General features: G+C 54.6%; 8 protein-coding genes across 8 annotated transcripts; 3 read left to right on the forward strand and 5 right to left on the reverse strand.

The window, feature by feature from the left end:
- Positions 1–1431: 1431 nt before the first annotated feature.
- On the reverse strand, positions 1432–4485 carry LTHEOB_7900 (RNA interference and silencing protein; the record flags this gene model as incomplete). Its single annotated transcript, XM_035517318.1, has 2 exons — positions 1432–4186; positions 4241–4485. The coding sequence occupies 2 exons, from the start codon at positions 4483–4485 to the stop codon at positions 1432–1434; spliced, it is 3000 nt and encodes a 999-aa protein (XP_035370919.1).
- A 1247-nt stretch (positions 4486–5732) lies between these two features.
- Positions 5733–8927, reverse strand: LTHEOB_7901 (Glycoside hydrolase family 81; the record flags this gene model as incomplete). Its single annotated transcript, XM_035517319.1, has 10 exons — positions 5733–6000; positions 6057–6228; positions 6292–6361; positions 6413–6479; positions 6532–6678; positions 6746–7181; positions 7257–7896; positions 7948–8270; positions 8429–8653; positions 8828–8927. The coding sequence occupies 10 exons, from the start codon at positions 8925–8927 to the stop codon at positions 5733–5735; spliced, it is 2448 nt and encodes an 815-aa protein (XP_035370920.1).
- A 1829-nt stretch (positions 8928–10756) lies between these two features.
- On the reverse strand, positions 10757–13708 carry LTHEOB_7902 (Small nucleolar ribonucleoprotein complex subunit utp14; the record flags this gene model as incomplete). The annotated part of the gene is made up of 1 exon (XM_035517320.1): positions 10757–13708. One exon carries the CDS (start codon positions 13706–13708, stop codon positions 10757–10759), a length of 2952 nt encoding a protein of 983 aa, XP_035370921.1.
- A 244-nt stretch (positions 13709–13952) lies between these two features.
- On the forward strand, positions 13953–14318 carry LTHEOB_7903 (Ribosomal protein L27/L41 mitochondrial; the record flags this gene model as incomplete). Its single annotated transcript, XM_035517321.1, has 2 exons — positions 13953–14138; positions 14193–14318. The coding sequence occupies 2 exons, from the start codon at positions 13953–13955 to the stop codon at positions 14316–14318; spliced, it is 312 nt and encodes a 103-aa protein (XP_035370922.1).
- A 493-nt stretch (positions 14319–14811) lies between these two features.
- LTHEOB_7904 (uncharacterized protein) lies at positions 14812–15123 on the reverse strand (the record flags this gene model as incomplete). The annotated part of the gene is made up of 1 exon (XM_035517322.1): positions 14812–15123. One exon carries the CDS (start codon positions 15121–15123, stop codon positions 14812–14814), a length of 312 nt encoding a protein of 103 aa, XP_035370923.1.
- A 1145-nt stretch (positions 15124–16268) lies between these two features.
- On the forward strand, positions 16269–16910 carry LTHEOB_7905 (3-demethylubiquinone-9 3-o-methyltransferase; the record flags this gene model as incomplete). Its single annotated transcript, XM_035517323.1, has 1 exon — positions 16269–16910. One exon carries the CDS (start codon positions 16269–16271, stop codon positions 16908–16910), a length of 642 nt encoding a protein of 213 aa, XP_035370924.1.
- Positions 16911–17287: 377 nt separating this feature from the next.
- Positions 17288–18868, reverse strand: LTHEOB_7906 (1-aminocyclopropane-1-carboxylate synthase; the record flags this gene model as incomplete). The annotated part of the gene is made up of 5 exons (XM_035517324.1): positions 17288–18161; positions 18223–18390; positions 18472–18560; positions 18611–18655; positions 18716–18868. The coding sequence occupies 5 exons, from the start codon at positions 18866–18868 to the stop codon at positions 17288–17290; spliced, it is 1329 nt and encodes a 442-aa protein (XP_035370925.1).
- Positions 18869–20050: 1182 nt separating this feature from the next.
- Positions 20051–22233, forward strand: LTHEOB_7907 (Zinc finger FYVE/PHD-type protein; the record flags this gene model as incomplete). Its single annotated transcript, XM_035517325.1, has 5 exons — positions 20051–21252; positions 21310–21542; positions 21609–22009; positions 22061–22109; positions 22169–22233. The coding sequence occupies 5 exons, from the start codon at positions 20051–20053 to the stop codon at positions 22231–22233; spliced, it is 1950 nt and encodes a 649-aa protein (XP_035370926.1).
- Positions 22234–22560: the final 327 nt, after the last annotated feature.

Genomic DNA, 22560 nt, shown 5'->3' on the forward strand with positions numbered 1-22560 from the left:
GCTGGCGCCCGGCCAATCAGCGCCGCGGGCCGCGCAGGCCTCCAGCACTGCCACAATGCCAGCCGGGATGTGCCTTCGCGACCGACGATCCGCGATCTTGGCGCGAAGCATCCCGCTGACCTCCAGCGAGCGATACGCCCACACGCCTTGCCGCCCACCGAGATTCGACCTGCCGCCCGCGTGCGGCACCGGCCGAACGTGCGGCCGCCGTTTGCATTCGTCGGCCTGCAGTGTTTCACAGCGTCGAATGCAAGGCCTCCGCGTGGCCCGACTCGCAGCCTGCAGCAGGTACGCCCCGCCGCGACGTGTGCATCTACCCGCTTGGCGAGGGCGCAGTCGGGCGGCATATCAGCGCGGCCTGAAGAAAGGCGAAGGAAGCAAGCTGCCAAAGCTTGGACGAAGCGTCGGACCCCTGCTGCAAATCGCGCCAGCCGAACCGCTCATATACTGGACAGCGCACTCTGCCAAATAACCCACGCCATCAGCCAAGCACATATAGCTGACTCGGTCGCTTCGAGTTCGGATATTTGCGAGCGCAGCGTCTCCTAACCCCTACTTGGCAAGGCAGACGCGGCGTTTTTGTTGCTCGCTCCAAAGTAATAAAGGTAGATCTCAACGTCGGTGGCGCAACGGCACCCACGGATACTTCTTTCTGGGCATTACCGCTCTTTCAACCACATGCATCAGCCACGAAATCGCACTTTGCGCACTCAAACCTGGCATATTCAACGAATGCGGACATACCTCAAAGGCCGTATTCTCTTTCGGGTAATAATAACTGTCTAATCTGTTGAAGACCCAGACACCCGCAGAGAGTCCATTGGGTTGAACTCAATTCCAAAGCAAGCATGAGAAAAGAAATAAGATCCAATACAAAAGACCGTTCCCAAATCCCCGTCAACTTCATCGTTCCAATGTTTTTGTCAGCCGTATATAGACAACAACATCAGAATCGTGTTGTGTCGGCTTTTGTTTTTCGTTGCTTTGTTCCAAAGGGTTCAAGGCCCGGCAGTGGTTGTGTTGAAGTGCCGAGATCACCGAAAGAGAAAAAAAGGTAGGATGAGAAACTTGGCTGAGTCCGAAAGAAAGAGAGTTTTTTTTTTTTTTTTTTTTGGTTTTGAGAGGGTGACACAAGGGTGTTGTTGAATGCCCTCAGTCAACCGGAACTTCCATCGGCTTGAAAGCGAAGTGTCTTGATGACAAAATTTTTGCTTTCGGTCTTCATCCGCGTCGTGGGTATCCGCCGCGAAGAGGTCGAGTCAATTTTTAAATTGTTTTTTTGCTGCGTGCTACGATTTCGAATCGTCTGGTTGTTTGGAGCTTGGATCCTCACATGAGGATACTGGTGACTTCTAGGGATGCCGAATTGCCATGTGCAATTCAAGCTGGGGAGTTGAAGCATTTCGAATGGAGACACCAATTAGCCATGTTTTACAGGTAAAACATGGTGTCCTTGAGCCGGTCGTGCACGCCGCGACTCCAGTGGCGCGACCGGTCATAGGAGACGTTCGTGTTTTCTTTCAAGAAGGAGTGGAGATACGAGCGTCCGCGCTCGCACACCAGGTCGGCGTAGTACGCCGGGGGGCACACTGAAACAGCTCGAGTGGCACGACCATACACGTAACACAGGTTGTGCGTGATTCTTTGAAGCTGGTCGGCCCCGAGCTTGTTTTCATCTCTCAAGCAGATGTAGTGGGCCGGCTTCGACGTGCCCTGCAGTCCGGCGTGAGCGACCAAGAAGAAATCGAACAGACGCTCGCCGGTAATGCCGCGGTCGACCACGGTGCCCGGTTTTACGTTGAGATTGCGACCTTCCGAGTCTTCGGGCTTCGTAGGATAAAAGCGAGTGTGGCCACGCTTGGTGCAGATGACAAGGGAAGACTTTGGGAAGTTCTTTTCTGCGCCATACAGCTTCTTGTACGCCTCAGCAAAGCTGGGCCATTCCTCGCGCAGGACGACCGGGTACTGGCCTTCTGAAACACCATCACGGTAAACAATGACCTTGTTGGGGAGGGTGTTTCCGTTGCGCTTCCTCCAGAGTTCGAAACGCTCGACAATCATCTCAGTCAGGTCGTTCGAATCGACCATCTCTTGACGACCAGTCTGCGTACGGATCGAAGCCGGGTAGTTGTTGAACTGTGAATCAACCGAGCCGACAACACCAGTGATGCTGGGCGCACTGTCCGAACTGCCGGGAACAGGGTGCGATACGTCGATTCCAATGAGGATCGTTTTGTTGTCAAGTGGCGCCAATTGCTGAATGCGCATGTCATGGTTGACACCACCGCATTTCAAGTTGAACTTCAAGCCGACGTTTGCCATGTATTGGGCCTGGCCGCGCTGGTTGAGAATCTTCTTCGCGATGGTGCATACGGTAGCAACGCCGAAGCGGACGTCTCCCTGGTACTTGATCGTATCGTACAACACGGTATTGTCCGAAGGAAGCAGGACCAGCAGCAAGCCAATGCGCATCTTGACCATCTGCGCGAGCTTGGCGGAGACAACCTCGGTGATTTCGCTGGCATTGTACGGCCAAGAAATGGCGATCTTCGCAGGCGGCTGAGGATCGTCCATCCGAAGGCCGTACGACTGAAGGGCGGACTTGAAGGTGCTGACCAAGTCCAAGGCCTGCTCTTGAGACTGGAAAATCGGCCTACCGCGTTCTTCGATAACCAAACATCCCCAAGATTGGATTGCTGCCGGCTTGGTGTACCTGACGCGGGCCAGATTCCACTTGCCATTTTCCGGTTGCTGCTCCTTGCCAGCGTACTGCAATTTGGGAACAGGCAAGATGCGGGCCTGAACTGTAAGCAGATTGCCACCAATGTTGATGCCGAAGGCCGAGAGCGCATCGTTCTGTTTGACCTGCATCACCTCCAACCCCTGCTGGGTGATTGAGGTAGCATTGTGATTGGGCGGCCTTGCTGCAAACTCAATCATCAGGCGGGTCTGGTTGGCGCTCAACATCCGTCCAGCGACCTGGCCAGGAAGGACTTCACACAACTCCGGAGGGATGTACGATGGGTTGTCGCGGTTACCGACGTTGACAACCGGGGATGTTGGAACCTTGAGAGTAATTTGGTGGACACGGGCGTAGTATTCTTCCACGGAGATCAAAGACACCTTGCCATCGGGATCGGTGTAGCTGAACTTGACTTGCTGCGCATTGGCAGCGTGGGGCCAAGTCCCTTTCGAGTCGTTGTTCGATCGCGCAAGGCCGTAAATCGTCTTGATCTTGCGAATCCGTTTGCCACTGCCGTCCCTCGCCAACATGTAATGAGTTTCAACACGAAGGAGTCTCAGGAAAGCCTCGAGCTTCATGAGATGGCTTGGACTCCTGTTGGTGGGGCCGAGGTAATCCTGCATGAGTTCGAGCAGGTTACCAGGTTTGTAGAAGGCAGAGGTCGACACGTTGATGTTGACCAAGATGCGGTTCACACTAGTCCGCGCACTCGAGAAGTAGCCGCGTAGGGCCTGCAAGCCCTCTGAGAGGCTCCATGCTTCGGTGAGCGGGTGCTTTCCCACCGGATAGAACTTGTTCTGGCCTACTGCAACCATGTTCTGAGCAACGTGCGGGCCGCGAGCCAGGATGACGTTGAGAGCTTGGATTGCCTCATCCTTTAGCGGATAGTAGGCGCCGGCGCCGGTGGATGTCAACGACTTGATTAGTTCAAGGAGAGAAACCGTACCGAGTTCCTCAACTAGAAGAGTCTTCGTGGCCTTCTTGCGAGCCACTTGAGCCTTCTCGGATTCGTCAGACTCCGAGATGGGCTCACCGTCAGGAGGGTACCATTGGACTTCAATGGCCTTGCGGTTATGCGTGCCTTCGCTCAGAGGTACTCTTTTGTTGGTAACGATGACCTGGGAATAGTCGGTTGCGACCATGACTCCCTGGAAAACGGGATCCTGGAGCAAGATCTCAATGTACCTCCTCTTCTTGCGTTTTGCCTGCTCTTCGGGTTGGAAGGACACGGCATAGCGGTATATGTCGGGACATTGTGCAGCAACGTGCAGCGGGAAGTAATTAGTGTAGACGATGGTCTCACGACCACAAGTGCCGTAGTCGGGACGCCTGGCGAGCTTGTCCTCGGTTGAGATGCGAGCGAAGGACGTCGAAAGGTCCTTGACCACTGTGTTCTCGGTCTTCGTCACATTCTGATCCGGCTGGGGAACCCTGTTTGGATCGCTAAAATCGGTAGTCAGTATCAGCAAAGTCATGTATGCTCAGCAACAAACTTACCCAAAGATAGCGGCCGGAGCTGACTGAGAGCGCTTGTTAAAACCACCAGGGCCTCCACGTTGTGGCGAGCCTCCACGGGAAGACGAACCTCGCGAACCGCTGGTGGATTCGAAGGGACGCCTGCCGCGAAAAGAGGTGCCACGACTGCCAGAGCCGCTGCTGCTGTCCCCTCCCCTGCTGCTGCCACCTGGACCACCGCCTCGTCCACGACCGCCACCTCCACCACGACCTCTTGGCGCAGACATGTCGATATGATCTTCCAGCCGGTGGTAGTACGAATTTTAGCCGTCAATGGATGTATCGTGTGTATGAATGAAGAGAAGCCCGCCGTAAGTGTTAAACACTGAGGAATTAGTGCAAGGTTGAGAATGGCGGCGAAGGAGAATATTTAAAGTCTGAAATCATTTGCTTGAAAATGAAAATCGAACGTTCTACAAGTTGGCTGCGGACGCTCGCCACCTGCCACGTGAATGGCACTAGTCAAAGACAACGGCTTGTTCGAAACAGCCCAGCTTGTTTCGCGCCGTGCAAACAGCCGGCGAAACAAACAGTATGCGCCACATTGCCGGCGAAGGCGATATTACAGAGATTGACAGGGAAGCAAAAATGAAAACGCAAGACTCACCACACACACGCCCCACCTACGCTCACCATCCAATTGCAACCCCCGTATTCAGCCGCTTTGAAGCCAGCAGGAAGGTCGAGCGTGCGAGCACCCGTCTTCCGCGCCTGCTCGCTTGGACCCTGCGGGTCGGCTGCCAGGGCCTAGCGGAGGCGAAGCGTCTGGCGTGCCCGTGTAGCACCACGTCGGGATGCGTGCCGCCGGCGAAATAAGATTAAACGGAGCCAGAGGGATGGGGATGGGACGGGAGGAGAAGTATACTGGGGTGGAGGTTGGTCGGTGTAGACGAGAGAGTGTGGGGCGGCAGCCTCTGCCAACCTGCCGCTGCGACCGGCTTGTGTACGGGCGCGTCTCTGTCGCCGCGTCATCACCTGACCGCGTCAAATTGGCCCCGCTTCCTCCTGCTGCATCACCCTTCAACGCGAGACAACAATTGACACGTCGCATCGTGGCCACTCCTTTATCTTTGTTGCCTGTGCCTTCTCCGTGCACAGAGCGCTGCGTCGAAACGTCTCGCAGCTTCGATGACGTCGTCGTGCGATTCGTGCTTCCACGCAACCGATCTCGATCCTCGCCTCCGCTTTCCACCTACTTGGGAGAGCGAATCAATTGCACACATCGAATCTAGGTCTTGTAATTGAGACGAATATGCTTGTGCCTATAATCTCTACCCTAGGAGCCTGTCTATCAATACGCGAGGGTGTATACTAAATACAAGCGTGACAAGAAAAAAAAAAGAAGCTGCTATCTAGGTTCAAGGATCGGCAGAGGCTGGTCAATGTCCCAGCAGAAGAAAAAGAAGACACAAGGTTCATAAGTGAAAGGATTAGAAGTAATAAAAGAGAGTCGATCCGTCCGACCTGTCACTTCTCACATTCCCGCAAGTGCTGCCGTGTAAGCCAGGTACCACGTAAGACTAGCTCCGCCATCGAGGAGTGTCGTGTTAAATTCCGGGTCCGCGAAAAAGTCGTACGCTTCTGCCGGTTTGACGAGTGCCAAGTTGGACTCCAGCAGCCCTCTCCAACCGCCCTCGGCCTCCGCAATACGGCCGTTGCTCATGAATGTGTCGAACTCCTCTTCCACAAACTCTGGCTTGCGAATATAGGCCGACGGGACGTGCACCGGGATCATGTGGATCCTGCATCTCTCACATCAGTCAAGTCTGCTTGAGTCCCAGCGTCGCAGCATACTCACCCCTGTTTGCACCACCAAGCGTCGCTAAAGTACGTAGCCCAGTCGATTTTATTCTCGAACAGGATCCCAGTCACCTTGTTGCCGATAATCTCCGGTGGTTGGATTGCGTTCGTGCTCTGCATCAGGAAGTAGTTGTTGAAGCTGCGATTCTGAATGGCCAGCATCAGGCTCGCTTTGGAAAGGCCGGCATTAGCACTCCCAGAATGACCACACGGTTTTGTGACCATGTGCTTACCTCGTGCTTCCATGTTTACATCTCCGATGACCTTGCCCCACAACTTCAAGCCGTACGAAGCAAACGAATCCTGCGTGCGCGTTGAGTATAACGCTAGTCACAAGAATGTGTATCCACCTACCTCAGAGGAAGATTCCTGATCTTTGCCGTCTGCAGATTCAAAGAGCCCTTTTGCCCAACTGTGTCCACTGCTACTCGTGAGTGTCATTTCTCCGTATCACAGGCGGCCGTGTGACTTACTGGAACCAATCAAAAGAACGGCTGAACGGGAATCGCTCCCCCCGAATTGGATTTGCGAAGTCCCTCACCAACGTGTTGATATAATGGACGTTCCTCTCAGTGAGCCAAGATGGATCCAGGTATCCAATGATCGCAGCCGTGTACACACTTGATGAGAAGAGAATGAATGTTAGAATTTGCAACAAGATACCAATCCCAACCTGGGGATACTTACTGGTAGCCGTAATGGAAGTGATGATCATTGTAGTATGTGTTGCCGAAATCCACGTTTGGATCATCGTAGCCAGCACTGGAAACAACACCCTTCCAAGAGTTGTCGTATACAAGTGGATGTCTCTGCTGATTGCTGACAAACACATCGAAAGCTGCCTTTAGCTTTTCGAGCCCCTGACTGGCGACTGCAGAGTCACCTGCCAAATCACGGGCAGCATAGATGATTGTCGCAAACTTGGCCAGACCCTTACCGCTGAAGTACATGGAATCCAGGTTCGTCTGTGCCGGTATGTCCTGTTGGAGTTCCGTCCCGGCAGCGGTTGCGATGGCACACTGGACGGTAGCCGAATTGATCGAGGCGACATTGCCTCTACCAAGCGCCCACGGACCGAAGCTCATGTCGATGGGAACGTTCTCTTCAACCATAGTCCAGCGGTCTGCAGCAACTCCAGTCGCAATTCCCTTGGTTGTTGTGTTCAACGCAAGCATCGTTTTATTTGCAGAAGTAATACCGTCAAAACTCTGCACGTGGTGCGGCAGTGCATACATCAACAACGTCTTTGCGACATTGCCGGCCTTGCCAAAGGTGAATCCGTACTGAGCAGTTGACCCGCTGGCGCTCCCAAAGATGTCGACCGAGACGGGATAGACACCAGCAGACCTGTCGAGGACAGCTTCACCATCTGTACCAGCAGGGTTCTTGGCCACCTGGATAATGCCGCTCCAACCCTGTGGTCCAGTGAGTGTAGTGTTGGTGTTCAGAGAGAAAACAGGGGCACCATTGTTGCTGTCAGGAGTGGCGTAGAGGACCCAGTTCTTGCCATCATTCAGAAGTATGCTGTACTTGTAGCTGCTTCCGACTTGGAAGGGACCGCTGACGTTCCGATAGAAGACGCCAGAGTCGATGCTCGGCTGCGCGTTCTTGTAGATAGCTGTGACGAAGCCCATTCCTTGAACGAGCGGGAAGGTGATGATAGGCGGAGCCCCTGCTCTCGGCGAAAGGTTGGCATTGACAGACATGTCCTGAAGAGAATCGAGCGTGAGGTTGGCCTCGGGACCGATCTCTGTGGCGGAGAGGATGAGTGACTGAATGCCGATCGGTGAAATGAAGTAACGCTTGCTCCCCTGTGGTGTGTCGGGGCCAAATGCAAGCTGCGACCGGTCGATGTGTGAGACTGCAAGCCCGTAACTGTGGGCAGGCACTTGTCCAATGGCCTGCGAGACAGAGTAGGGGTGAGTCCAGACGCTCTGATTACGCTGGCCAAGGAACATGTTGGCATAGAACTTGTTGGTCTGAATCGGACTTGTGCCAGCATTCTCGATTCCCGCGAAGCCCTGGGGATGAGGGGCACGTGGTGTGATCTGCTCGGGAATCGAGGCATTACCCGGGACAGCGACGAAGAGGTTAGAGGAATCCATTCTGGCTGGAGCGTAAGGGTAGGAGTTGGGATTCGGTTTGTATCCAGGTGTCAGAGGGCGACTGTAGTTGGATCTGCACGCGGAGACGTTGGGGGCAGGAGAAGGCTCTGATATGCGTCATCAGCACTCAGATCAGAACTATTCGTGGGGTCAAAGGCTGTGGGGAGATTATAATCTTCGGACACTCCGACCAAGTGGATGAAGCGAGCCGAGCATTTACGCGATGAATCAAGAATGGAAACATCTGGGGTAGTGAGACACTTACGGACTCGGTTCCACGGGTTCCCAGTGGTAACTTGGGGATAATACTCGAGCGAGGTGTGGACAACGCCGGACGGTTGAGGTTCGAGAGGTGGAGCAATAGACTGTAGGATGGGCGAAGCGGTAGCGCCGATAGAGAGGACTGAAGGCGTAGAAATAACCGTAGGAGTCGTAGGAGTGGAGGCGGGCGTAAGGATTGCGGAAAAGGACGACAGTAGGTTGGGATAGCCTGAAGTAGAGCAAGAGGATTCCGCGTTAGCGGTCGTTAATGAGCTTGAGGATATTAGATGGTATGAAGCAGCGTAAATAGTTTTCGTGACGGTCAATGGCAGGGTGTCGTTGCAGACAGGAGTTGGTTCCTGGCCCTGTTGCTCTGTTGGTGGCACGCTTGCCAAATACGTACTGTCTCTCAGCTGCTGCGGCTCGGCCAGCGGATGGCTCGCTGCGCCTGGAAACTGCATGGCGGTCAGAAAGACGGCAACTCCCGCGACGAAGCGATGCATTTTAACAGGGGACGGAAAGGAAAAAGAAGATGAAGACGCCATGTTGAAGCTCTGGCAGGGAAGAAGAATAAGTTGTTGGGGCTAGTGCCAAGAAAGGAAACAGCAGACAAGGAATGGACGAAGGAGTGACAGCGGTAGGAAGAAGGTGCAGAAAACCCAATCGCCAGGAACGAAGATGCTTTTATTCTTCAGGGCGCAACTGCCACAGGGCATCCCTAACGGCGCTCCAAGCCGACCCCAAGCGGCGGTTAAGGTTGGATTGCGCAAGAGACGAAACTGCTGAATGTGGGCCGAGAAGACGGTTTAAACCGGAATTGGAAGGCCAAATAAGGTGCAATGCGGAGAGCGGCGGACCGTGAAGAGGGCAAGCAAGGATTCATTGGTATCCTCTGCTCCTTTAAACTCTCAAGCGAGATGAAGCCATGATATTTTGTACCGGCGGTACGAATCAGGCGAAGCCATCAGCAGACCAGCAGTCCAGGGAGCCAAGAAACAAAGAAAAATAGATGAAGCGCGGTGATTGAGACATTGCAGAGAATAGGCAAGAGGCAAGAGAAAATATGGAGATGGACGGGCGCCTGAAGGGGAAAGCCAAGGGGAATGCTGTGGGGTGGGAGAGGCAACGCAGCCAAGAAGACGGTGCGCGTGGTACCGTACCTTAATTCGCAGGATGCAGCCGGGTTATGCGGGCTGCCGGCCGTAGGGCTGAGGTGGTGACACACGGGCTCTGGAAGCTCACTCGCTGGGCGTGGCCAGATTGCCTGCGCAGCTACCCGGCGCGGAAAGGGAGGATGACCGCACCTGCAGCTTCTGGTTAGCATTGCCGTTCACCGGACTCTACTCGTGCAGACGCAGCCTGCAGCGACCCGGGAAGCGCTCACGGGATTCTACTGTCTCCCTGGTTTGCAGGGAACCGGGGCGACGGGCTGGGGGGCGGAATGCGGGTGTGGCCGTCGATGGTTTGCTGGTGATACGAGAACTCTCTTGCTGGAACTACGTCTCTGTCTCGCCCTCAATCCGGGCAATCTGGCCTCCTTATATGGAAACGAGGAGGTCTCTTGCGGCCTCCTGCTGTCTGTACGCGCTGGCGCAATGCATGACCGTAGAAACCAGGCGCGGCGGAGCTGTTTGCATCATCAGGCGGGCCGTCGCCGAGCTCTGCGGGCTGCCCGCTTGCCGCTTTGCCGGCGTTGGTTTGCTCGTCCGCCGCCCATCGTGCACGTTCGGCGTTTCTCGGCCCCAGGCCACACGATCCAATCGACAGGGAACGAGAGCGAGGTTGAAGCCTCTCGTGCGGATGTGGCACGAGTGGCGCGCTCATGACGAACCGGCCGGGGTGATCACACGCTGCCGATGCACCCGGCAAACAGATCGCCGCCAGGCACCGGACCGCCATAGAGTCCTCGGCCCGCTGCGGTGAGCCCCGCCGTCAGTTGACTGCCTCGAAAAAGCAACCGCATATGATCGCAATACCTGGACGCCACATCTGGGCGAATCCAAGCCCTTGCCAATGTCTCCCACCACCATAGCGAACGCCCAATTGCCATTCGTCTCGCCTTCATTTTAGCCGTTGTGGTGAAGAAAGTGAAGCCTGCGGTCAGACATTCACCGCAGGAGAAGTCTGTATCACGGTGGCTGGGTCATGCATTCTGACCGCTTCATTGGAACGTGTACCACAAATCCATTCTCAGTAATACATGGCTCAGCTCTGCTGCCTGCCTCTAAGTTTCTCCGCATAACGCCCTGCATTTCTCTATCTGGATGTTGTCGTTGCGACAAGTCTTGCGTTGCGAAACCCCTCCCAAAAGAAAGAAACACCCCACAAAAGGCTAAGCAAGTGGCTTTGACAAGGGCTTGATGACAACGCCTGGCTTGACCATGACCCGCGGCTTTGTGCTGTCCTGGAACACCTGCTTGGTATTGAATTCTGGGCCCAGCGGTCGCCGCAGTGTCGACTCGTACACCTGCTTGGATTCATGCGGGAAGGGCAAAGATGACGCCATGTACTTGGCGTTTTTCTTCACACGCTTCTCGTTCATGATCACATTCTTGAGCTTGGCGTCCTTGCGCTTGTCCTTCTCCACGCCCTTCTCCGTTGTCAAGAAACGTCTCGTGGTGCGCTTCTTGTCCCGTTTGCTGAGACCGTCGCCGGTCCAGCTTCCCCATCCAGGTAATGTATTGTCGATGACCTTGTCACCCTCTTCCTTCTCGATAGCACGCTTCTCGGCCTCGAACGTCTCTGCAACCTCATCGCCTGCAAATGCTTTCTCGACCAGCGACTCCTTTCTGAGAACGAAGGGATTTTCGGGTTCCTGCTCCGACTCCTCGTCCGAGCCTTCTTGGTTGCGGTAGGTGACTACTGTCCAGCCATCTGCATCTGTTGGAGCTGGTGCTTCCGTAGCCTTCACCTTCGCCTTTGGTTGCGCGGTCGTGTTTGAAGTAACGCTTCCTGATACATCCAGCGTTGGCCCAGAACCAGATGATGTTCCTTTGCGTGACGTGGATTTCGACTTTGTGTCTCCCTTGCTAGGGCCGGCCAGCCACAAATTGTCCTGCGGCTCCTCCGAAGGTTGCCTGGCCAAAGTCATGTTGCGATTCAATCCTCCCTTTTGGGATTTCTTCTGTTTGTTTTGCGCTTTTGACTGCTGGTTCTTGCTGTCAAGAACGAACTTGACCTCATCGTCCTCGTCCGCTTCATCGTCCGATCCAGGCTGCTCTTCGAATTCGTTCCTGACCGGTTTCTTGCTTGGTTGAGTTCCTTTGTTGGATGATGGGCCGAAAACCTTCCGTCCGATCGATTGAGGCTGGTCAAAATCATCCTCGAATTCCTTCTCGCCGTCCTCTACTGCCAGCTCCCGCCTCACGCGCTCAATGTCTTCATCATTGCGTGCCTTTTGTGCTGCCTCAGCGCGCTGCATGAATTTCAATCCAGCAAGTTTGGAAAGGCCACCACCTTCAGCTGAATCCGCCGCATCAACACGGTCCAGCTGACGCCTCAGCCTCCGAGCCTCATCAGCATATGAGTCGCCTTCGTCATCATCTTCGCTGCTGAGATCGGTCACATCCTCCTCCTCCTCCTCGTCCCGTACATCCTTGCCTTCGATCCGGCGACGAAGTTCCTCGTTACGGCGGGCCATCTCAGTCAAACCTTCACGCGCGTCTTCGTCCCACGCAGCTCGACCCGTAGCCTTGATGCCCTTCGCCCACTTGCTCTCACGATGTTTCGCTCCCATGCGCTCCTCAGCCCTGCGGCGGTCGTTGCGCTCTCGTTCCTCATCCGAAATATCAACGCCAGCCTCAGCAAGAGCTTGCCGCTCTTGCTCTTCAAGGCGTTCCCGTTCCTTTCGGTGAACGCGGCGGTAGGACTTGGACTTGATTTTCTTTAGTCGCTTGGCGCGCACTTCCTCCCGGAATAGAAGGTCTCGAGCCTTGCGAAGCTCTGCACGTCTAGCCATGACCTCCTCTATGGGCATTTTGTTCGTTTGGAGCTCCTCAAATTCGGCAATCTGGTCTTCCGACTTCTTTCCTACTGACAAGCCGCTTTCTTCCATGATTGATTGGATGGTGCTCTCCAGGTCATTGGCCGGCTTCGAGGCCGAGATGGGGAGAAAAGCTTTAGTTCCCAAAGGCTCCTGCGCATCGGGATCCCTGATGGGGAACGAGATATGTTCGGCCCGCCTGTTCTGTTTGACCGTATCAACCCAGCGTTCGAGCGTTTCTTTGGCTTTCTCGTTCGCAACAGCACGGTCCAGCTTGTCCTGCTGACGTTTGGGCAAAGGCGCCTCCAATTTGCCTGGAATACCCTTGCGGGTTGATGATTTGTTGTCTTTGAGCATCTTTATGATCTTCTTCGCATTGGGGTCGTTGGTTCCAGCGAGGAGGTCTCCAATGTCGAGCTTCTGCGAAGCACCAACCCCAAATTCCGATGGTGCCGTGCCTTCGTGAATGTCCTCCGCACGACCTTTCTTGTTTTTCGTCTCGGGGCCTTGCGAGATAGTTGAAATGAAGTCTTGAAGTTGGGAAAGCTTGCCCTCGTCCCTATCGTCGTCCTCGCCGTCCGACATCTGGAAATCAGAGGCTTCGCTTTCCTCATCCTCCTCGTCGTCTTCGTCGGAGTCATCCTGTTCGCTGTCGTCGTCGACGTTATTCCGCTGCTTGTTCGACCTCTTGCCCTTCGATTTGGCCTGGTTTTGCTCTTCCTCATAGTCGTCGAGCATTTGCGCCAAATCGACAGCCTCAGAGCCTAGCGAATCGTCGTCGCTGTCCTCTTCATCGCCCTCCTCGTCCTCGTCGAGATCAATGTCGCCATCCTCGTCCACTGGCCTCGCAGCCTTGGTCTTGCCCTTCTTCGCCTTGTTGGTGGAGCTACCGCGAAATGAGAAATCGGCAAACCTCTCCTCATCACTCTCGTCAAAGGCCTCGTCACTGTCTATGTCGCTGTCGTCTTCCTCGTCGACCTCGCCCATGCGCCAAGTGTTGCCATCGGAGTCGCTGCCTTCGCTGACATCCAGTTCGTCAAAACGGCCCTTGGCGGATTTCTTACGGGGCCTCGAAGGGCGGTCGTCTTCTTCGCTGGCCTCGTCATCGTGGTCAACGCGTTGGCGCTTGCGGCGGGGGTTGTCGTCCTCGGCTTCACCCAGGCGGTGCTGGCGAATCTTGGTGTTGTCGCCAACTTCGCGCTCGGCAATAGTAAAGGCGTCGAGGCCGCGCTTCTGGTTCTTCTTGCGTGCGGTGCGCGGCTTGGAAGCGGAGGCCGAACTCCGTGCAACTCGGCGAGCCATTTTGAACGAAAATGCTGCAGATTGTGGCGCGCTCGAGGTTGAGGGAGCGTCGCTGCGGGCAAATGTTCGCCGTTCAATGCACAGGGCCACAGAAAATCAGAACTTGCGGCCCGTGCGCTCGAAATCTTGGCGTGGCACTGACTCGCGCGTCGCCGACTCGCCGATGTCCGCGGCCGCCAACTCGTTTCCGCTGCGAGACTCTGAGCGCGCAACATCCACCGACCTACACCTCCAACCAGTCACCATGCAGCCTACCCAAGCGCTGCAGCGCAGCGTCAAGCGCCTCACCCTCACCACGAAGCAGACCGGAAAGGGATTCTACAAGGGTACCGGCTCTGGCTCTATGGGAAATCACACCAAGTACGGCACCTACAAGATCCAATGGTCCAAGGTCCGCACATACGTTGCCCCCGACCTCAGCTCTTTCGAAGTAAAGCCAATTCTACCAATAAGCGTATTGAGCGTGTGCTGATTTCTATAATAGCTCACGCCTTTCGTTACAAAAACCGTCAAGCAGGCAAGCGGCAGGGGACGTTTCCCGGACAAGCTAGGCCCGTTGAGCGGAAAGCTGTATTTGGAGAAGTGGAAGGCGGAAAATGGACAGGACTAGCTGTGATCTTCCGCACGTGCAGGTCATTGGGCCTGAAAAACAAGAACACATGTCCGAGGAAAGCGCACGGAATATTGGGCATTGCAAGGCGTTTGGGAAACCCCTCACCGGGTCAATGGACTGATACCTGATAAATTCAAGAAGCAACACGAAAAAATTACCGAACAAGAGCATTTATTCAACGATGCCGTGTCATACTGCTGGTCGTAAAGATGAAGGCATCACTTCAGCATATCCGGACCAAGACATATTCGCTCAATGGCGATATTATGGGACTTGAGTGTGAGTTTATTGTTCTTTCCAACCCCAAACCAAGATATGAAATCAAAGCATACAAGTACCTCAATTACTTCGCCTTGGAGCAGGGATATTCCATATTAATTACAGTGAACATTGAAGATTCACATTCAAACAAAAGAAAGAAATTGAAATCAGAAAAGACGTCAAAGCTCCAACCCGGATGGCTCGGGCTCCAGAAATCTTTTCATATGCCTTACTGTTCCTTCTTCAATTGCTTATTAACAAGATCGTCGTCCTCAGTCTTGATCTTGAGAGACCGCAAGTGGTCAATCAGGAGGACGAAAAAGCCGCCCCACAATCCCCAAGAAATATTGTCTCTCTCCATCGCCGAGACCAGAATCTCGAGCGCTTCGTTGAAACTCTTCTTTTCGTAATCGCCCATACCAGAGGCAGGGTGTTTTGCCAGATACTCCTCGGCAATCTTTGGCATTCGGTAGTATTGCGACTCGTCTGAGTATGCCGCCAATAATGCCCTGCGGAGGTCGTTGGTACGCGCATGCGGCATTAGGGGGTACCTGGGCCAGATGTGGACGTTTTCCTCTTTCTTAATTTCTTGGGTAGCGGAAAGGTTGTGGTCGCGCCTTTCGTCGTCATTGTTGTAGCGGCGAGCGGGAAAGACTCCACGCGGCTTAGGGGCTGATTGGTTACAGCGAAAGCTTCTCGATAGGTTTGTTTGCTTTATAACTCGGCAGGAACGTGATGTCTTTTCAGCCGCGATATTGAGAGGGTGAGTGGACTTCTTAGCCATAGTGTTAGGATAGCTGCGGGCCGACATGTGAGACATTGTTGAGTAATAGAGTGATGTCTTGTAGACGACTAGAGCAGAAGGTAATATGCTGCGAGGGATTGCTTGTCCATGGGAATCTGAAGTAGGTTGCGATGGCTGGTGGCTTGTAATGTTTTTCGGTTGCAGTTTGGACCGTCGCACATTCGACTCGACACTGGACTTCTGACTATCGCCCGACTAAGATCCAAGCTGACAGACGTCAAGATTACTTTTTGGTAACACTGTTTTCTTGCTCCAGCTAACCACAGAACCATTTAGTAGACTCGGAAGTCCCCAATCACTTCGCTGTGTTCTAATTGCAAATTATGCAGCAGAGTAAATAAGAGAATAGACAGGTTCGCACATGAACAAAATGCCTAAAGCGAAACATATCACAATTCAGTCTATCCAACATGCTGTTGTGGTACTAGTGTGCGGGTGTGGCTTGTGCGTGTGGCTTTGTCGATCGGTGACATCTTCTGATTTCGAGAACCGCGACTTTTCGAGTCTGCACTCCATCCCCCACACTATGAAGACAGTGTAGCGCCAATTCCATGCGACCGGTACTAGTAACACCAGCCGCCCATAGGCTACCTAACATGGCTTCAAGAAGAGCCGCCAGCGCTCTGCGCACCCTAGAAACCGCCTCTACAGCTCATCCTAGACTGGTACGGACAAAGCTCTGGAGCTTCAGGCAGAGCTCTCTTTCCGCGACACATCGCCCTTCCGCGGCATCCACGAGCTCCCGCTTCTTCTCTACCACCTCCGTCCCGAATAATGGCCATGGCTCTGTTGATCCGACTGAAGTATCGCACTTCAATGCACTCGCCTCCAGCTGGTGGGACCCCCACGGCCCGTCGCGGCTGCTACACCTCATGAACCAAATGCGCCACCCCTTCATCCAGCGCTGTCTGGCCTCGCAGTCCTCCCCACCGCCCTCTCGCCTGCGCTACCTCGACGTCGGCTGCGGCGGCGGCATCTTCGCCGAGAGCGCGGCGCGGCAACCCACCACAGCCAGCGTGCTCGGCATCGATCCGACCCCCGAGGTGCTCGCCGTGGCCGAGGCGCACAAGCGGCAGGACCCGCTGCTGATGGAGGACGGCCGCCTGACGTACAAGAACATTCCTATCGAGCAGCTGCCGCTCGACGGCGAGGGTTTCGACGTCGTTTCCTGCTTCGAGGTTGTCGAACACGTCGCCACGCCTACAGAGTTCCTACAACAGCTGATTGCCCATGTGCGCCCCGGCGGATGGCTGGTCGGTTCGACGATCGCGCGCACCTGGACAAGTTGGGCGACAACAATTGTGGCGGCGGAGGATATCTTAAGGATGGTGCCGAAGGGAACGCATGATTGGAATAAATACATAAACGACGATGAGCTGAGCAGGTGGTTCGCAACCCAGGCTGGGCTGGAGAGCCCGAGGATCATGGGCGTCATGTACGTGCCGGGACTAGGATGGAAGGAGGTGCCTAGGAGTGAGAAGTTCGGGAACTACTTCTTCGCAGTCAGGAAGGCCGAAGTGTAATGATCATCAAAATGACAGTGTAACACTATCCAGCACGCTGGGCGCGTTTGCAACGCTACATTCTCAAGACATACTCCTGTATTATCGATTGCTTATTCTACCCGATTTTCATGCTCCAAACGGCTGCATTGTGATGAACAGACCAGAAAAAAACATTACGATAGATCATTTCGAACATTAACATGCTGGAGGATCGATGCCTTACCTACAAGCATCCACTTGACCATGTGGCCTGCCCAAGTGTCCTGATAATGTTTCAGCTGCCCGTCTATTGCGATCCAAAACAAGTCACCTCTAAGAATACCAGGAAAATAGAACGAAACCGTTAAGATGAATGTTCCTGTTAGAGAACACAGTAGCCTGTACCATCAAAACCATCAGACCTGCTCGCTAGAAATTTCATCAAGCACCTTGAACACTCTCTGCAAGCCTTGCTCCAGCACCTGTTCCCTGTGGCTAAAAACGACGCGGAAAAAACCCGGTTCCTCTGCCGCCTGGTCCTCGCCCGCCGTCAAAATTACTTTCTTCGCCTTCAATAATCTCACCAGCACCCTCTCGCTCTCCCACCCTTGCACACTTTGCCCCTTCTCATCAGTCTTCGGCAACCACTTTCGCATATCCACCCATAGAAAGAAGCCGGCATTGGCACGCCCATCATAAGGGATTCCTTTCTCATCGAGACTCTTCCTCAAGAGCGCACTGCGTTCAGCCAACGTCTGAGCATTCAGCTTTCTGAAACGCTCCAGCCACTCTCCATCCTCCAACATTGCAACGCCGATCATCTGGTCCGCAATACCGGGCCAGTGTGACTGGCTGACCGCGAGCAGAGCGTCCATCAGAGCACGGTTTCGCACAAGCAGACAACCAATTCGGATGCCGCTCGCTGCAAAGTCTTTGCTCAGCCCGTACATGACGTGCAGCAAATTCGGATCAATATGCTGGGCATAGTCAATGCTGAGCACGGAGGTGAACGGAGTGTGCGGTTCAAAGCGGGGCCCAGGGCTGTAAACCGAGGTAGCATAGATCTCATCCGAGATGAGGTGGAGTCGATGCTTGTTGCAGAAGCGCATGAGGGCGATGATGGTGTCGATGGGATAGCAGCGCCCCGAGGGATTATGTGGGTTGCAGAGCATCACAGCGCGGACTCTGATGCTGGATGTGGTAGCAGAGTTGAGAGCGGCTTCGAACTTGTCGATGCAAGATGGCGAAAATTGGTCGGTTCCATGAAATGGAACGTGGTAGAGGTTGACCCTTGAGAGCAGATGTCAAAGAGATGTGTTTAGCAGTTGATTTGGAAAGTCATAGCACTTACTTGGATTTGGCGCCAAAATCGTGAGGGAATCCAACATAACTGGGTTGCGAGATGAGCAGAGCATCATGTTCATCGAAGATGGTATAGCCCAAAGCTTCGCAGACAGAGCCGCAACCGTTGGCGAAGTAGAGATCATCTTGATTCACAGCCTTGTATGGTTTAAAGTATCTGGGTATATCAGAATAGGTAATACCGGCACAATAAAAATAAAATAATTAAACAATCTAGACGCGGATTGAAAGCACCTACTTATTCATATACTGAGCCATAGCCTTTCGCAAGCGCAAAGATCCAGCAGGGCCCTCGCCATACATAAATTCGGATGGGCGTAGTTTGAGCTGGCCTTAGGTTAGCGTGCGATCAAAAACATCTTTGAGAGTCAGCCTACGGGGTTGGTGTCCAAGTGAGCAGACACTTCAGAAGACATAGCATGCTGCAATGCAGATTGATATTAGTAAAAGTCCTAGAATCTATGTCGATGAGTTGGAGGTACAACATTGTCAGAGGTGCCGATATTGATGAAGCCAGTAGGGTTGGTCTCGGGGTCGTAGGTATCATAAGGGAGCTCCCTATAATTGCCCATGGGGTTCGGCGGAGTCGCGTACACAGCACCGCGCTGTGATAGTGTATCGTTGCCTGAAGCCATTGCTCTGTTGTGGCCAAGAGAAGAAGAACGAGGCTGACAAGGTAGCAGAAGCTCCGAATAGAGGTGCAGAAACAGAGTGACGAAGAATGCGTGCTTTCCTGATGTGGAAGACCCGCGATGGTGAATGCTGAGAAGAAGATGCGCTAGCTATTTGTGGGGCTCCATGGCTGGAATGCTTGCGACTTAAGTTCCGAGATTATCTCGGCGACGTGAGACAGGAGCCGTATCTCAGCTGCCCGCCACCGGGCCGTTACGTCGAGGACTGCCGGCGGCCATTGGCGCTTCTGCGATCCGATACAAAGGTCAACTGCGGAGACCAATCAACACGCGCTCAAGTGCAGCTTCAGGGCTGTCCCGGGTTTCCTTCCCCGACTCCACATGAGTCATCCACCGGCCGTCGGCTGCAGAAGAAGGCCAGCCGCGGGGTCGAAATCCATGCTCTTTCTACGCTCCTTCGCAAGGGAAATTTCCCGAGAGCCTTCCCTGTTCCTGGAGGCCAGCTGTTTCTTCCAATGCAAACAACACGTATCACTCCGTTTGACGCCCCGCGCACCACGCCGCAATTTACGCTTGCTGCAATGCCGCTGTGCCACCTGCGGCTGGGCCCTTTGCAGTCATAACATACGCAAAAGTCAATGATCCGTGGAACAATCAGTCAACCGCTACCAGACTTCAGCCCACCTGGTCGGAAGGCCAGGGTTCAGCACGGGGATAGGGGTTGTAATCTCACGAACGGAATCGCGTGTTGGCCGACTAACGCTGGATGATTGACGGCGGCCAAAGTTTCAAGGTCGAGAACGGGGCGGCTACACAGAGACGAAGCGGCGACGATTATCTATGGGAGAGCCGACAATGTCGTCATGTGCCTTTCCTTTTCTGCCGCGCTTATCGATAAGCGCAGGATTGGCGGTGGAGGCCACTTTCAGCGGTTCGGCGAGCGTGTGCCCGGCAACTCGTCCGCCTCGGTCGTGTACCGGCGAGCAGCGTCCTCCTTCCTCTGCGCGCCTTTTTCACTTGTCCCCTCGTCTTCGCGCCGCCGCCCTCTCGAACGCTCGGCTTCGCGCGCTATGAAACTCTGCTCGTAGCTCAGCGACTCGCTTCGTCTGGCCCCACACACTTGCCTTCCGTCGCGCCGCGTCCGATCATCCTCACTGAGGGTGAAGCCACCACTCGACGCCCACCATGAAGGCGTCCACGATTCGAGAGCCCGCTGGCTCTTCCTCCGGCCCCGGCCGTCGCCAGTCAGCTCGACAGCAGCGCACCACTGCGACCCGACCGGCCAACTACTATGCCCGACCTTTCGCTCCTCGGGGCCCCATGGGAGGCGCCGACAATGCCTCGACGAACACCGCTGCGCCTGGCTTCTTTCCAGCCATCACACATTTCACAGACACTATAACCGCGCTGCCAAAGGAGATTATGAAGCATTTCTCCATGCTGAAGGAAGTCGAAGCGAAGACACACCAGCCAGATGACGAGCTGCAGAGGCTGGCGGAACAAGTTTCGCAACTGCATGCCCCGACGCGTCGGGAGGCGCAGCTCGCAGCGCTCAACACCGCGAATGCAACAGGACATAACACTGCCAATGGAAGCGTTGCCGACTCGGTCACTCAAAACCAGACGCCTACCAATCAGCAGCAAGGCAACGATCTGCTCGAAAACGCGAACAATGGCAAACTCATGGACGAGGCTTCCATTTTAGCCCGTCGTGAGCTGTTCCTCCGCTATCGCTATGGCTTATCGCAAATGTGCGCAATGCTCGACGAGAAGAACGCGGTGCTTTCCAGCGCCAACCAGACGATGGATAAGCAATTAGGTCGCATGGAGAGCTCGTTCCAGCACATTGACGAGGAGCTTACCTTCGAGGCGCGGTATGGTAGCTTCTCCCATTGGGCGTACAAGGACGGCGATGAGAAGAAGAAAGCCACCAACGAACGCTCGCGTCGCGAAGTCGCCGCTGCCAACAACCTTGCAGCTGCGGCAGCAGCGGTCCACGAAGTAGATATCGCTGCTTCCAGGAGCGAAGCCAGACGTGAGGCGTTGCTCGCGAAGCAGAGGAATCGCAACCATTACGTCGACTCCGAGTTCGAAGACAGCAGACCGGTGAAGAAGCCGCCCACAAACCGTGGCAAGAAGGTCGCCGAGCCCGTCGGCCCGCCCGATGCTAGGCTCTATGGGTTGGGTATTAGCAATGGGCCAGGCCAGACGAATAAGAGACGCAAGACCGAAAAGGGCGTGGCAGCTGCGCCTGCAATGGAACGATCATTAAGTGGAGCCATGCAGAACGCCCAACCGGGCCGCGCAAGTCCAAGAGAAACGCCAGTAGCAGAGGGTGGTAAGAAGAGGTCCCGCGCAGCTCCAGCTCCCACGGCCATCAAGAAGAGGTATGAATCTGTCCCGGTTGATCCAGTCCCTGCACAACATGTTAAAATCTGAAGCAGAACACAAGCACTCGGGGCCCAGTCCCCTCAAGCTCCTTCATCACCAGTGATTGGATCTTTCCACCAAACAGGACCGAATGCGCAGCGCCCGCAGTCTTCTCGCGCCCGTCAAAACTCTGCCACGAATTCTACCCATTCGAACACCCAAGATCCCGCTCGAAATCGGCCACCGTCATCGGCGTCGAACCGCGCCGTCAACGGTACGGCGAATCCGTTGGAAGCTGAGCAGGCTGGTGCGCATGCTTCGCCGGCTGTAGGCCCGTCCAGCACGCGCCTGACAGCTGAACCTTCGACTTCAGCAAATGGCGCCATCGCGGAACATAACATGAAACGTGAGGATACAGATGCACAGGATGGTTCTGGGACGCCTGTGCAGACAGTAGTTACCCGTGCTGGGCGCACATCGAAGACTGCTACACCTGTCGTGGGTAGCTTCCCCGCAGATGTGCCCATGGCTCGAAGCCGCAGCACGCGGAATAACGGCAGCAGCCACGCGTCTTCCGAATCCAACGTGCCAATTGCGTCGACGCAATCGCAGAAACGGTCGCACAAGAAGGGCGCGTCGGCGCTCCAGCAGCAGGCGAACAACGTCGATGATGGCAGCAGCTTGGCCGGTGATCTTTCCGGTCCGGACATTGAGGAAGAGATCGCAGACGATGACGAAGACGGTGACCAGGAGCGCTTCTGTTACTGCAATGGTGTCAGTTACGGCGAAATGATCGGTTGCGACAATCCCGATTGCTTGAGACAGTGGTTCCATTACGCCTGCGTAGGCATTACCAAGGAACCAAACAAGAAAGGTATGTCTTCCTGTGTGTGAGGTATGTGGATAGATCGGAAGGTTGACATGTGTTGTTAGCGAAATGGTACTGCGACGACTGCAAGGAGAAGATGAAGCGATCACGACCCGGAAGCCGGCAATGACGCTGACAGTGACCGGCACGATAAACTGGGTGATAAGACATCCTTCTACACCAGTTCCGTTGCATACGAGAAATGAATGGAGAACATACGGCACCCCCCCACCACTTGGGTCAGCAACCCTCGTCTCTCCGTCGTTGGGCTGCGAAACACGCTTTCTCGGATATCAACGGCTCAAGGTCTTTTCGACAAAAAGGCCCACGAGCGTGTTGCCGTGTGAGAGCTCGGATAGTCAACCTGACGAGTCCCCTAGACTCGCCCACGTTTCCCGTCCAGTTCTTTGCTTGCGGCTCTCCTTATGACCGTATGATTCTTCCACGACTGCATGCC

Source organism: Lasiodiplodia theobromae (assembly GCF_012971845.1).
Source record: "Lasiodiplodia theobromae strain AM2As chromosome Unknown scaffold_24, whole genome shotgun sequence".
In the NCBI taxonomy this organism is placed as follows: domain Eukaryota; kingdom Fungi; phylum Ascomycota; class Dothideomycetes; order Botryosphaeriales; family Botryosphaeriaceae; genus Lasiodiplodia; species Lasiodiplodia theobromae.